The following is a 15,477-nucleotide window of genomic DNA, read 5'->3' as shown; positions in this document are numbered from 1 at the left end:
TTTTCCTTAAGAATGCATGCTGGCCAAAATGAAAAAAGTTGTGTGAGACTGAAAATTGGTAGTGGTATCTCCCACATTGAGGAATACTTCTAATTTAAATTTTAAAAGTATTATTATATTCTGATTGCTGCTGAAGTGTCTAATTTTAAAATTCACTTTTTTCCTAAAAAGATAAAATGCTGCTTCTGCTAGTGGTTTATAGAAATAGACTATCTGCACTCCAGTGCTCTCAACAGTGAAAGTGCACAAATAATCTTTCTTTACAGTTTCAAAAACTGAACAGTGGCAGGTAACTACAGGTATAACATTTTAAGAAACACAGACAGCTTTCTAAAAGCCTAGAGAGGCCAAGGATCAGAGAAACACGTTTATCTTAGATGCCAATCCCATGTCTTCCCAATTCTGAAGTATGAAATATTTTCATGACTTTTCCTGGTGGCTAACACACGTGGCACAGACCCTGTAACGCTGATTTCTAGAATGTTCTCACTCCAAACCACAGCAGGTAAATAACACACAACCAACAGCCTGCAAGCATCTTGCTGCAGAGACAATCAGATAAACCAGCCTTAAAGATAAACAGGGCAGAACGAGAGTCCCCATCTGAAACAAGCCCTCAGGAGGAATTCTGACCCAAATCACGTGAACATGGCAAGGGTTATTGTGTAAGTTGTTACACAGAGGTCTCACATCCACATTAGTCAAAGCTTGCCTCTCACATAGTTGTCTCTGCTTTGCAAAGCTCCTGGTGATCACTCAGTTTTCTCAGAGCAAGAATTTGGCCGGACCTGTCAGTGTCCTGCTCCTCCCAGCTGTGTTCCTCCTCCCTCACAGCTCCCAGCAGGGCTGTCACCTGCTTCAAATCCCAGCTTCACTCAGCACCAGCAGCCCTGGAGCTGCCTGTTATGATCAGAAGGTTCAGGAATATGGGAACAAGTGGCTGTGACACACTGGGTGGGAGTACAAATTCAGCATTCCCATCACAGGGATGAGCTTCTTTGTGCAGGCACACAGCAGAACTTGCAGCAATCATCTGCTGGGAATCAGAACCTTCACACCAGGGACAGAAGCACATGGCATCCAGGAGATGCTGTGAGCTATCCTGCTGTATCCCATCTTCAAAGGAGATCAAGGAATGGATTCCTCAATTTGATCTGTGTTGGCCTCCAGCATCTGCATGAAACACTTGGGTGAAGTCTGCCCCAGTCTGGCTTTAGATTCTTAGCAAATACTTCTCCAAGATGCCAAAATACATCAGATTGTGTCTTCAATCTGAAACATTCTGTGTAGCATCAAGTCAGCATTATTAACAGTCTCCAATCCCACATTTCTTCAAAAGGTACATGATGCAGAACCAGGTTTTGGGGTAGTCCCAAGACAGAAGCAGTACTTTCAGCAAATATCCCATGGGCAGTGACTCCCTTGCTTTCTCATTATTCCAGCTCTTAGTAAAAACCTTGTCCCAGCTCCCTTTCACCAGAGATGCCTGTGTGAGGGAGGCCTCTTCTCTTCCCTGCTAAAAGTTTTGCTTTGAAGCAGCCAAGCTGCATTATCATGTTACACAAACACCACCCTGTCACTTCAGACCTAGACCTGTCAACCAGTGCCAAAATTCAGGAAGAGAAAACCCCAGCCATGTGAGACAGGTGCTGTAGGACTGGCTGAACTGGAGAGCTCCGAGTTCCTGCTAAGAGGTTGTAACCAAACCATCTGCAAAGGATAGAGGTGAGCAAATATACAGACATCAGTGATGGAGACAAGAGGTACCACGTGGAAGTGAGCAGTCACACCCACTTTTCCTGTGAATACCAGGCAATTAGGACACAGGCAGCAGTCAGATTCATTGGTCAGCAATTAAGTGTAGAGCCCTTCAAGATAAGTTAAAGCAGAACAAAGGAACATTGCCCATGCTCTTTGTGCCAGAGACAGATATTTTGCTCAGTGATGCAAAGTCAATTGCAAGAGCACATTCAGCCCACAATGAGCAAGAGAGAACTGTAATCCTACCAAGCCAAGGCCTCTGGATACCACATCCTTCTTCAGCATCAGCTCTTTGTGCCTTCCTAACTCAGAGATGCCAGCAGTCCCCAAGCTCTCTCACCAGGTTCTCAGCTGTAGGTCAACGTGATGCTCCTTTGGAACTGCAAATCCCACTTGGAGAGCAGCACCATTGCTGTTGGTGACAATGACAAGTGCTGCCAAGGCCAAGAGCACACGTCTATCATCTGTCCATGTTAGTCTGAGAACCATTCCTCTTCGGAGTCAATGCTGAACTCCATGGCAGTCAGCTTGCAAGTCCATACTGCAAAACTCTATTTACTCCAAACAAAGAAGCAATAAATGAAAATTCTGAAAGGTGGAGAGAAAAAACACTCCCACAGCTGTAAGTTTATTAAACCTAGCATGGTTGAAAAGCAAAAGACGAAAAACATGATATATTTTTGTTTATTATTGCTCTTAAAGGGCTTGGTAGTCAAATATACAAGCTATGCTCTATTAAACCAGAAGAAAATAAGATATAAAATCTATGCTCACTTTTCCAATCCAATCCACCTGCTAATCTTCATTAGTGACATTAACTTCAGCTATTTCCAGTCATTTTAATTGATACATACTCTGTGTACGTGTGCGCGCGCGAGTATAAAAACCCCTATTTGAGAGAGAAAATTCAAAATGAAGAGATTCGTGTTGGTTTTGTACTGTTTTGTGCACTGCTGTAGTTTCAGTTTTTCAAGTGTTACTGATATGTCTGTTTAGAAGAGCAAAATTTAAGTATCTGATGATGTATTTATTATATTTTCAAAAAGAAAGCATGACCAATAAGTTATGATAAGAAAATATGAAATGTTGATTATTCTCCCCTTGATGTACATGCACTAATCCCATGATCCTGAATAGGGAGTTACATGCACTAAGAGGAGAAAAGGATCCTGTAAAGAGAAAGGCTATTAATTCCTTTCTCCTCTAAGCAGCTCCCCTCTTCTCAGCATTAAGAAGGGATTTATTTTGTGAAATTCTTGTCATGCCCATTAATATACTGCTCAAAATGTAAGTATAAAACATAGTCAATGGTCAGCCTGCTTAGCAAGCCTCTTCTGCTAAGCCAGTACAATTTATATATACTCAATATCATCTTCAGGAAGCAAGTATACAGCATTTGTAACATCTTTCTAGGAAGCAAGAACTATACCCATTACTGAATTAGTTAAAAAAAAAAAAAAAGAAGAAAAAAAAAAGAACCCCCCACTGTTCTCAGTCCTCTGGTTAAAAACAGGGAAAAGCCAGAGTTAACTTTATCAGCATTTGGATATCTGACTGTACTTGAAGAAAAATTACAAAAACATCCAGCAAGAAAAACAGAGTTATGGCTAGGCTCTGCTCTCCTCAGTTCCCAAAGCATATTTCAAATCCCACTAACATTTGCAACAGATTTGCAGCCCCTCTCTTAGGGAAGATTTATTGAGGGGACAATGACACTAACGTTGGGGGTCTGGGTACAAGGATTCAGCAAGGTGGAATCTAACAGGAGACAGACAGAACTCAGGTCAGCCTTCAAATGCTCTTGTTGAAAAGACCACAAATAAAAATCAAGTGCATGACAGAACAAGTGATTAATGACCCCAAGTAAAATATTTTTCTAAGTTACAAAATTGCTCTTCCAGTGTTTGAAAACAGAAAAACCTGTGGGAGAAGAGGTTACATTCCAACAGTTAAGAGCAAATTCGGAAAGAAGGTAAATTATTACTCTCTTATCTTAGTTACTGGAGCACAGATGAAAACAACAACCAGTGCTTTGATAAAATCTGCTCTTTACAAAAGTGAGATAAATATTCTAGTGGCAGCTGGGTTAAAGATACAGACCCTGAGGGTTAGCTTCTGCCCTCAGCTGTAGATCTGCAACTCATTTCACCCACTTCTGTGAGCAGCCAAATGCAGATTGTGACCTTCAGACTTGAACATACAGGTATAGTTACCATCTGTTTGCAAATAATTCCCCAGCTATGCATACAGCAGCAACCTACAGAAACCTCCAAATGTGCGTTTGTAAAAAAAGGAAAGGAAGGAAGGAAAAAAGGGAGACAGGTACAGACATGATTCTGAGCTCTAATTTTCAGTGAAAAAGACCAAAATGTCAACAAGCAAAACTAAAGATAATTAAAATCCCTGAAGAGACCTTATACTCTTTCTAATGCTTTAACAGCGCAGCTCACCTTGCAAAAAACTTCACATAAACATCTAAAGCATGATCAAGTCAGAAGAGCAGCACACCCTATCCTGACACACACAGGGTAAAGTCCTGGCCCCATCTCAATCCATGCTGAAACTCTCATCAGAAGTTCAAGAGATACCAGCATTCAAAATTTGACTGCTACAGACCTTTCCTTTTCACATTTTTTACGAAAGAAGACATTTTGAAAACTATTGTGCTGATTTCTAGTGCTGCCTCCCAGTTTACTGAGAGAGGTTGGCTGAACAGGACTTTGGTAATGAGAGATGCAAACAGAAATAAAAAGATAATTGAAAATTTTCCTTCTTTATACAACTCTAAATCCCACGGCCAACCACTAATTAAAAAAAAAAACCAAACGAGCCCAAACAGATTCAAAATTATGGAACATGTTTGATGTGGAATGGGGCAAACAGCACTCAGGACTGAAGTAATATTTAGAAATCAAACAGCCTTGAGCAGTTAGCAGGAGATAGGATGGGAGTGTTATCCTATTGGATCTGTTCTATGGGATGTGCTGATGGATAACACACAGCTTCCAAACTCCACTATCCCTTCTCCTGCGTTACAGAAGTCTTAAGATGTTGCCTGAAAATAAAAAGTGTCAGTGTAACATACAAACAGGATTTCATCTGTAGCCATGACAACACAGCCAAAAAGACTCTAACCCAATGAACACCTGTCAATTCATTTAAGGAGGGTGTTTTTTCCTGGCTCATTAGTAAGAGAAGTTGGAAATCAATAAATGTTACGTTGGCTTTAGCAAGAGGAAACATTCAATGGCTCCTGTTGTAAAAGTGAGTGTAGTGCTCTTGACAGAAACCAGTTTTCAGTCATCTGGATACACGTGGCCATGGCCAATGCCCTCTTTTCTCCCCCACCCCAAGTCCCCCAACAAAGCAAGAAAAATCAGTTTCTTCTTCCACCCCACCCCAGATTTTCTCCCACAGCTTGACTACAGTAATCCTTGAACAGGCAGAAGGTTGGTGCATTCTCTTCAGTCGATGCCTCCAACTTCTTCATTCTTGGCTCAAGTTTTATTCATTAATATTAGTCATCAGTTATTAAGAAAAAGATAGTTTCTAAGTGTTTGTTGTTGTTTTTTAACTGAAGTTAATCGGATACCATAGTCTGGTTATATGTGCTGATCTGCAGCCGTCAGTTATTCCTTTTTCTTGAATTCCTGGTTGCCATAGCTGGAGCCTTTTTCTATTTCAGTTACTCCTATCAGTCTACGAACTCCAAAGGAAGCTTTAAAATATAACAGAGAAATGAGAGGCACATTAAAAGCAGTCCAAGCACCCAGGAAGTTACATGTAAGCACACGAGCAGAACCCAATCCCCAGGTCAGCAGTGACCACACTGTGCTGTATGAGGCTGCACAGGATCACAGGTCAAATGACACTCAAAGAGAGGGACAATCCAGATTTAAAAATATAATTACTGCTTCTCTTGGTTAACAGGACATGTAGCATGAACATTGAAGCACATCCCCTCCCTCTTCCCCTTCTTTTATTGCTAGGGTTCTTTTGTTGTGGGGCTGAGGGGTGGAAATTTGGTGGTATTTATGTATTTTTTGTTTGTGCTGGTGGTTTTGTTTTTTGTTGTTTTTTTTTTTTTTTTTTTTTAATTCACAGAGAAGTTGTCCAGTGAAATATTTTTTTCTTCAGGCACCATAATAATGGGCTACACGACTCATTTACTACCACTACAGTTTTTGCTTAATATATGCAGGCAAATTTGGCCAGATTAAAGCTTTTGAAACAATAAAAATGCTGTACAACAGAAAGACTAATGAGTGAGCTCCAAATATTTTCCTGCAAGCCCCGTTCTCATTAATTAATACACAGAACTTTTTAGAGGTAAATGATCCTGTTCTATGTCACACTGGGCTTAGCATCTTCTCTGCTTTTATTACCTGCTCCTACAAGTCCCAGGAATGCAAGGATAAGGAGAGGCGATCCACTTGCAAAAACTCCAAAGCCAAATGTGAAGAGAGGAGAGAGGAGAACTGTGGCCCAAAAAAGAAAGTTTAGGAGAGTCCATGGTCTCCTAGGAGGTTTAAACTGCTTGCCAGGAAATATGCCTTCCTGATTATACATCTCTTGCAAAGCATCCTGGGGGAAAGAGAAAAGAAAATGAGTTCTTAATGTTTGCACCAAGCAGCCCAAGATTAGCCAGCTCCAGGACAACATCCAGGACAGCATCTGTGCTACAAACTCATCCAGAGTGCACAGCATCCAATTCCATCTGCTGTCACTTATTTGGGCATTTATGTTGACCATCCAAGTGACCTTTAAGCCTTTTGAAGGCAATTTTGGCATCATCAAAAACTGAAACCTTGTCATCCTCTGCACTACCAAATACCTTCATCTTGCCTGTAAATTGCTTAAGAATTTAGGGCAGCTTCAGGCCAGAGACCAGTTCAGACTCTACCAACCCTCTTAGCTGGGTGCTTTTCCTTCCTGTTTTTTCTTCCAGAAAGGTCAGCATGATTCAGCAAAGCAGAAAAATTCTGTATGGAGAGCCAGGAAGGGAGGGCAAGGAATGAGCTGAGAGCAGAGACAGCACCAGCCCCAATCCCAGCCCTGCAACAGAGCCCCTGCAGCCCAAGCTGAGCTGCAGAGGTGCAAAAATCCTGGAACACATCACTCAAAGGAACAAGGTGCCCACCACCTTCCCTCAAGTCTGTAAAACTGCTCTTTAAGGTTTCCATGCCATTACCAAGGATGGCTCAAGTTCAGCTATTTCTTGTTTTTATTTCTTTCTTTTTTTTTTTTTTTTATTTTCCCTTACAAAAGGCTGAGAAGTGCAAGGCATTCCTTGCCAAAACCAGCCTTTGGAGGACACATCCTCTGTGCAGGAAGAGGATTCCAGTTACAAAATCACTGCAATAAATGGAATGAGAGGATTCCAGTTACAAAGTATTGCTAACACTAAGATCAATATGTATAATACTATGTCCATAAGCAATACCTCCCTGTCAACACTTCACAACAAAGTTGAACAGAGGCACAGCCAGCATCAGGAGGGATGAGAGGAAATGGTGCCACATTGCACCAGGGGAGGGTTAGATTGGACATTAGGAAAAAAAAAACTTTCATGGAAAGGGTTGTAAAGCAGTAAGACTGTCCAGGGAACTGGTGGAGTCATCATCCCTAGAAGTGTTCAAAAAAACCCTATGGATTTTATGGATTTGGCCCTTGAGGACATGGTTTAGTGGTGAACATGGTGTTGGGTTGACAGCTGGACTCTGTTCTTAGAAGCCTTTCTCAACCTCAAGGACTCTTTGGTTCTGCAGACCTGCTAAGGGGAGGTGGGGGGAAAAGATGATGAGCTACTGCTCTTTGTAAGATAACCTCTCTCCTTAACTGAATCAGAGTTCGGATACTCAAACAAATTAGTTGAAATAAATAAAATGAAACTCAGAACAATTTGCTGCCTACCTAGAGACTGAGCATAAGCCTGGCAATGCTGCAGCACAGGTCATCATAGCTGGGGAAAGCCCAGGATACTTAAACTTTCTGTGCTCTGCTGTGTTCCCACAAAGATCAGCAAATCAAGATACACTTTTCCAGTTCAATAATCCACCACTTAGGGCTGGACAACAATTACAGCTCTCTCCTATTCCCCACAGAAGTGTTAAATCTGGTTGAGAAGTGTTAAAGTGGAAGAGAAAAATGGATTTTTCTAACCATCTAAGGTTAGAAAAAGAAGTGACACAAGGAAGAGCTCTGAGCCATCTGAAGGCATGCTGGGCACGTGTTTTATCAGTCCCTGGCAGCAGCTCCCAGGGACTGTCTGTGCCATGTCACACACCGCTGCAGAAGTATTAGCAGGAGGCAGAAGGAAAGTGACAGTGGAGGAAAAATGAAAGCAAAGAACAATTGCAGCTGAAAGCTGGGACCTGCTGTCCCTGACAGACAGTTATCACTCTTCTCAAGTGCCTAAAAACACCCACAGGGAAAATGGAGCTTTTAGAAATGCATGACAGAGATCCATGTGCTGAAAAATGTAAAAAGACACTGGATTGCTATTAGTCTTTCACAGCTCAGGCATATCTCTGAATTCTATTGTGCTTCCTGGCAATTTGAGACCTCACCACCCAGCCCTCTGCTGCCAAGGGGCTCCTTGGTCCTGCTCCTTCCAGCACTTTGAGGGATGGCTGCCTAGTTATACATAATATCCTCTCCAGGCAGTGCAGGAGTGTGTATTACTCACTGCCTTAATACACTCCCCTGTGCAATCCCACAAGGCAGAAAAGAATGTAAAGCTATTTACCTTTTCCTGGTAAAGCTTATGAAGCCAGTTTGCAGCTTCCTTTTCATCTTGAGGGATATCTTCCAGAGGAAATCTCCTAGTTTAGTAGAAAGATTAAAAAATGGAAAGAAGAAAAAAAAAAGAATTAAGGGAAAATTCAGGTATTTGGTTTTATGCCTCTCCTAGGGAAGATCTTCCATTCACTAAAGGGCAGAAATCTTTGCCAATAATGACACTGATGGCAGAGGTCTTAAACACAGAGAACTGGGACTTAAAATCTGAGGTTTTAGGTTGGGAATTGGGTGCTATTTTAGACAAAAGAAACTGTACAAGCTCCTGTCAGTGTCAGAGCACATCAGTAAAGTCATAATTTCCCATTCAAACACTGTTCCTCCTTCACCAGATCCACCCCTGGCTGATTTCCAGTGAGCTCAGACTGAGGCACTCAGAGCTGGGAAAAGACAAGCAAGTGGAAAACCCAAGGGTAATTGTTGGTTGCATTTTGGTAGTGAAAACCAAATTTTGGAAGCAATGGGAGAGGCAACTGAACGTTCACTTTCTACCATCTCTAAGGCAAACACTTGCAGTGACTGCACTTGTCCCTCTTTGTCTCGGCAGCCCCACAGACTGAGGCCCACAGTTCTGAGGGTGTGTGACAATTCTGCCAGCCCTGACCTGACCTCACTGAGAACAGTGCCTTGTCAGAGCCTCTCTGTAGTGGTGAAGAGCCAACCATTCCCCTGTTTCTTCTGTTTTCTAGACCCTTCCAAGCCAAGCCCCTCTGTGATTCTGTGAATTTGTTCTAACACATTTCTTATGATTTCTGCATCCCATAAGCAACACCAGATCTGGCAGATTTACTTACATGAGCCCTAACAAGAGAAGCTGCTCAATTCATATAAATAATGCTCAATAAAAGCTCAGTGAAAAGTCCTTTGCTGGAAGCTTTCTGGTGAAGTCGCCGTGGTGCTGCTGTCACCACTAGAGGGGACTCACAGCAACCACATTTGGTGATTTCCTGATTATTTCCTCTGGAGGCAGTCGGGATAAAGACTGGATCCCCTGCAGAGCTAAGCTGCTTACCTGGGCTCAGGTAACTACGTCTGCACGTACCAAGAACAAGAGCTTATGTGCTTCCCTTCTCTGAGCTACACTAAGTCTGTTGGCACAACAAGGACATGCTCCATTTTCAGCAAAACGTCTGTAAAAAGTCTCCTTACTCTCATAGCTTCTTCCCCAAAACAGGAAAAAAGTGTAGAAAAGCACTTTGAGAACATTCATTCCATCCACAAACATATTTTTAACCTAATTATCTAAGCACACCCATTTGTAGAGTACAATTAGTAATTTTACCTGGCAGCAGACTTTTACAAACCCAAATATCTTCTAACTCTATTAAAAACTACATTTCTCTTTTCTCCCATTACCCCTCCAAGAAATGAAAGAAAATTGCACCTCCATTAGCAAAAAAAGGATATTTAACTGAAGGCTGCCACAGTTCAGTGTATAATTAATAATTATACAGATAATTAATAATTATACAGATGTGCATCCATGCATGTGCACCTCAGATCCAGCTAGATATCCTACATGCACTTGCCATCAGTGTGGAATTACAGGTGGAGTTGCCTGACCAGCTGTTTTGCTGGCTGGCAAATTGTCTGCTCACTTTCCTCATCAGGAATATGCTTGGCAAGTGTAAATAGTGAAAATGAAACCCCTTGCAAATGAGCAACTCCACCTCTCCATGGACAGCTCCTCAGTCATCTTTTCAGCTGGGAGAATAAAATGTTGTGGATGCTGCAGCAACACACAGACCCAAAGCCAGAGGGGAAAGGAGAAAAAATAAAAAGCCTTTTTCCTTTTTTTTTAACTTTTCAAAACCAAGCATCAGCCTCATCACCAGAGTACAGCAATATTTTCCAAAGGGTGGGTGAATCCCACAGAGAAGCAGAAGCAAACTGTCTAAAGAACTGTGGAAAGAATAACCAGGTCATGTCTCAGGTACAAACATAAAAGGGAAGAGAAGACATTCAACAGGATTGGTAGTTTTTATGATCACAAGGAAGCCTTTGAAGCAGAAGGCAGCAAGGAGAAAGCAAGAAAGAGAAGAGGTGTGTGTGCATGCAAATGTGTGTGTGCTGCATGGGGTTAGGTGTTAACAGCTACTCTTTGAGGCAAAGGAACAGTGAGGAATGTGAGCAAGGTCCCACCTCATTCACAGGATGTCTGAATTTCAGCATTTTTACATTTTTAATCTGCTGATCCAACCTTGTGAGTGAGGGAGAGAAACTGGTATGTAAAGGAGCTTTAGACTGTTTACTGCAAGGGACCGCTGAAGGACAAGAAGTGGATACAGGAAAGGAAATTACCCTGTAAAATCTGAATACACTTCAACATGCTAAATTATGCATCTTAGGGCTCACCTCCATCAGTAAATGCTCACCTTACACACATATCTGCTTCATATTTCTTTCCATAAAGAATTCCTAATAAAGATGGGTTCTTGTTTCCTCTGAAATTTAGTGTTACATCATACACTGCTGAAACTGTTGGGAAAAAAAGATAAAACAGAGCTGTTACAGCAGCAATTCTAGCAAGCACCTTCTGGCATCCTTGCTTGAAACAGCACAGAGCCTTGTGCAAGCCTTGCATTAATGATGTGTCAGAGTTCTGTGTTTACACATCACATTTATCTGCACCAGCCCCCTGACACTCCCAGCTCTGTAAAACACCAGATGACTTGATGAACTAAGCAACATTAAAAGGTTTTTAGTATTTCTTAAGACTGGTTATCTGACAGTTCTGTGGCAATTTACAAATTACCAGCTGACATGCTGGATCCTCATTACTGCCAGCTCACTAATTGTAACGAACAACAGAGCAGACTATGCTGGTGCTAAATAACACATTACAAGTGCTGCAAAACTTGGCAGTACCTGTTCCCCTGAGACACTGGACAGCAGTGGTGAAACCTTTGGTTCTGGGCAACAGGTGGTATTTCAGTTTAGGCAACCCCTTGGATTCAGCTACTTCCATACTGATGCGGTGCTTGGTCTCTGTGAAACGAGTTCCTTCACAGTACAGCAGAAACTGTGCAAGACAAAAGCAAAAAATCCCTAAGGACATCTTGAGATATCAAAAGAAATCCAGCAGTATACTGAAAATCTGTCCAAGATAAACATGCATGTGCACACACTTCTGTTGTGTAATCTCTTCACCAAGTATGAGGCATAAGCACCAACTCCCAGCTCATTTACCATTACCTTTACAGGTAACAACACTTGCACCAAATTTACGGTGACAAAAAGACAGCCCTAATTGTGGCATTTAGAATGCACAGAAATTAGGAAATTGATCCACTCAAGTCAATTTTAATCATGATTTCAATTGCCAAGCAGGAAGTCTTGATTTAAATAATCAATGCTAACTACATTTTGCACTTATATTTTCTAGTTGTTTTCCCTAGAGACTCGTCCTTGGTTCTCAGTTGTAGAATCATTAAAATGTATAGATTTGAAGCTCAAGTTCAGTCTTGAGATTTTCTAATTGGTAGGGTTTATTCTGTTTTTGCCTTTCTTCCTCACATTCATCAGAAAGATACATTCAATATAATTCATATCTATATATTCAAGCAATTAGGTAGCTTAAAATACATTCTCCAGATTCTTACTTTTTTCTGTCTTTGTAATGATAGAAAATTACAATGCATTCACAATGTTCTAGTTAGGTCTTAATGTTTCACTATTCATTTTAACAAGCTGTACTGGATAATACTGAAAATTCACTTAAAATGCATAAAAGGCCTCTTAATGTTTTATAGGCCAAATAATTGTACATTACATGTGCTGCTATAAAAGCAAAACTGAGAATTTATCAAAACCTTTGCATTCAAAGCTCTAAGAAGGTTAATGGGCTGATTACAGCACTGTGCTGCTGCAGTGAAGTTTAACAGCATTGCACGCAATGAAACAGAGATGTTTTACCCTTGATTTTAAATAATGTCAAAATAAAAAGGAAAAAATGTAACTGCAGAAGCAGATAACATAACATAAGCTTGCCATATGTTCTCACAGACACTTTTTGGGAAACCTGTAATTTCACAGATCAACGAACACACTAACAGGAACTTTGCATCAAAATCTATGGCCTGTGCAGTGAAATTCACTCACTTCTCCAAAAAACATTTTTTTTTGTTGATGTGTCTTTTCAGTCTACCTGAGAAAATGTTATACAGATGTAGCAATCAAATGTAAGGCTTTTTGTAAAATAGGCAAAAATAAGTTTGGGCAGAATCATTAGTATCACACAAGCCTGATTTATAAATTATTCTTAAGCTTCTGAACTGTTTCCCAAATGGTTTCCCCTACCAACAGGCACACAGCACTTTTCTACCAGCATATCCCAAAAGACCTCCTGAAACAGAGCATGGCTTTTCCATGACAGCTCTTGCAAGTCACCTTCTCCTGACACACAAAGCCACAGGCACCAGTCTGTCACTGTTTCACTGCTTCACTTCCAGCAGCCAGTACCAGAGGAGGGACTCAGCACTTACCCACATATATTCAGGATAATCAGACAAACGTTTCAATCCCTCAATGACTGTATCTCTGTCCTCTTCCCATTTCCTTTTGCAGAAAACAATCTCAAGGAAGTACCACGTCCAGCCGATTAGGGGCACATAGAGCAGCTCTCTCTTTGCAAGAACTTTGGAACTCTTGGAGAGAAAACAAAAGTGATAATCCAAAAATGTCATTTGCCGATTCGTGCAACGAGGTCAAACACATTAAAGCTAAGATGATGGAGTTGGATCTGGGAACTTAAATGCAAAGAAACTGTTTATAGATGGGTTTTAAGCAGTGTCAGGATCATTAGCTTGTCAGAGTGACTCTTGAGAGAAGTTGGAAAGTCTCTTTTCCCAGCCTGGCGCTCGAAGGAGTCAGAGCTCTTCATTTCTCAGTCTCAAGGTTGTTTGTTTTATCTTATCTATAAAAAATTTTCTCCTGCCCTGCTGAGGTCCACTCAGCATGACAGTCAGAGGCACTCTGCCTGCCCCTGGGGCAGTGTTATGTCTTTATACTAAAAATTACATGTACAATGTTTACAATTACTTTCCAATACCTATCACCTATGTTAGACAGTGAGCTTCTACTCTAAACCAATCTGAAAGTGCCAACATCACAGCAGAAGATGGAGGCCAAGAAGAAGAAGGAGAAAGACTGGACATGCCCAGTTCCCTCCATCTTGCCTCCTGAACCCCCATACCAGAAACTCTAAAATCTACTTTTCCACCCTGTGATAACTTCACTATTATTCTACCTAAACTGTTGTGGCTTGCTGATCTTCATATAAGGTTGGTAATTTGCTGCATGGGTCATAATCAAACCCACAGGTGTTTTGGGCTCTGTGCCAGGGTCCCTGAGCCCCCTGGCTGGGGTCTTGGCTGCTCAGCACAGCCAGAGGGATGTCCTGGGTGCTGACAAAGCAGACCTGCCACCCTGCAGAGGAAGGGGAAGCTCATGGCCCACATACCCCCAGCACTCCAAAGCGCTCCGTCATCGTCCAGCCGCACAGGAAGTCGATCTCAAAGTTGTGGTTCAGGATGATGATGACATGTTCCTTCCCAAAGGTTTTCACCGTGGCCTCGTCTGAGAACAGGGTGCACTCTGTGCCTGACCACCATTCCAGCAGCATGACCAACTCTAGCAAACATGACGGAGGTGGAGAGAGGAGTTAGGGGTATCCCTTACAGAAAGCATTTAGAGTTTCCTCCTCAGCCCCATTCACTGCCCAGCCTCTCCTCAATCCCAACACCATCACCTTCCAAAGCCACCCAGCAGAGATGAAACAAAAGCTGGGTACAGACCACACCATAATACCATCCCTAAGCAGTATTTAAGACACCAGACATATGCATTATGGATAATTCAGCAAGTTTTTAACAGTGACAACTCTGGGCATTGCATTACCATTGCAAAATTTGATGACCACTGGAAAAAAAAAAAAAGCCCAAAGACTTTTATGCCTGAAAACAGACAGTGGAGCTGTTGATTGCTCCACTAAATGAGCACAGTTCCTCCCAGGTGGAATAGAAATTATGCATAGATGCAGCCTAATGTTTTTACTCCACATGAAACAAGCCTTATGGAGGTAAACAGACCAATAAAGGTCTTTTAAAGGGATGCAGTGACATAGATCTTCTGTGATAGATTTTAATATTAAAACACAGGGCTCTAATTGTTCTGCATTATGATCATCAACACAGAGTTGAAAACAGCAGAAAATTGAGCTAATTTATCAAAATACCTGGGTAAAGGCAGAAATGGTAAATTTTGTCTTTCTTTTACTGCAAAAGAATGAGTCCTTTTCCCTCCATTTACTCCAACTTTAAAGTATCACAGCAACTCTTATTCCACCCTGAACATTTGTTACCCTTTTTTTATTTTCCACCTCCCCTTTTTCATCATAAAACCCCCTTCCACTTAAATTCAGCATGCTCTGACTGTAGTTGCTATGGTTAGCTTATTTCCCTCATTTCAGTACATGGAGGCAGATGGAAGGCATTGCTTGCATCATGGGACAACTATAAAAAGTATGAGAATAGTTCATCCTCCCAGTAGGAAGATTTGCTTCCCTGCAAACTGTAGTCATTGGTATTTTTTTTTTATTTCAATGAGATGTGGTTGAAATAAAAATGTGATTGCACAAATATAGCAGTTAAAAAGAGTCCAACCCCTCCCACATGACTACACCTGCAGGTTCCCCCTCTGTTCCCTCTATCAGGTTCTGCCAGGAGGTTTTTCAGCTTCCCATTGGGAGTTTCTGGTTCTGCCAAACAGGGCAGCACCTTCCCAAACAAGGGTTTCTGATCAGTGGGATCAGACAAGGTCATCTATCCATACCACTGACCAGGAGTTTGGGATCCAGTCTTGCACCACTCCAGAGAGAAGGCAAACACAGGATTTGGGTGAATAATAGGGAAAACCAGT

General features: G+C 41.6%; 1 protein-coding gene across 8 annotated transcripts in view; it reads right to left on the bottom strand.

Moving 5' to 3' along the window:
• Positions 1-2,429: 2,429 nt before the first annotated feature.
• The window catches only part of AGPAT3 (1-acylglycerol-3-phosphate O-acyltransferase 3), a 90,994-nt gene continuing 77,946 nt past the window's right edge, over positions 2,430-15,477 (bottom strand). For all 8 annotated transcript variants that reach the window (XM_063181581.1, XM_063181566.1, XM_063181594.1 and 5 more), the window contains 7 exons: positions 14,021-14,190; positions 13,044-13,205; positions 11,428-11,581; positions 10,935-11,037; positions 8,510-8,585; positions 6,147-6,345; positions 2,430-5,479 (listed from right to left, as the gene is read on the bottom strand). In XM_063181581.1, the coding sequence (XP_063037651.1) occupies positions 5,391-5,479; positions 6,147-6,345; positions 8,510-8,585; positions 10,935-11,037; positions 11,428-11,581; positions 13,044-13,205; positions 14,021-14,190 (953 nt within the window). In that variant the 3' untranslated portion in view covers positions 2,430-5,390. The remainder of the gene's footprint in view (positions 5,480-6,146; positions 6,346-8,509; positions 8,586-10,934; positions 11,038-11,427; positions 11,582-13,043; positions 13,206-14,020; positions 14,191-15,477) is intronic.

The sequence above is a fragment of the Melospiza melodia genome, chromosome 2 (genome assembly GCF_035770615.1).
Source record: "Melospiza melodia melodia isolate bMelMel2 chromosome 2, bMelMel2.pri, whole genome shotgun sequence".
Classification (NCBI taxonomy): Eukaryota; Metazoa; Chordata; class Aves; order Passeriformes; family Passerellidae; genus Melospiza; species Melospiza melodia.
Note: the sequence above shows the minus strand (reverse complement) of the source record. Positions and strands in the feature narration are given on the sequence as shown.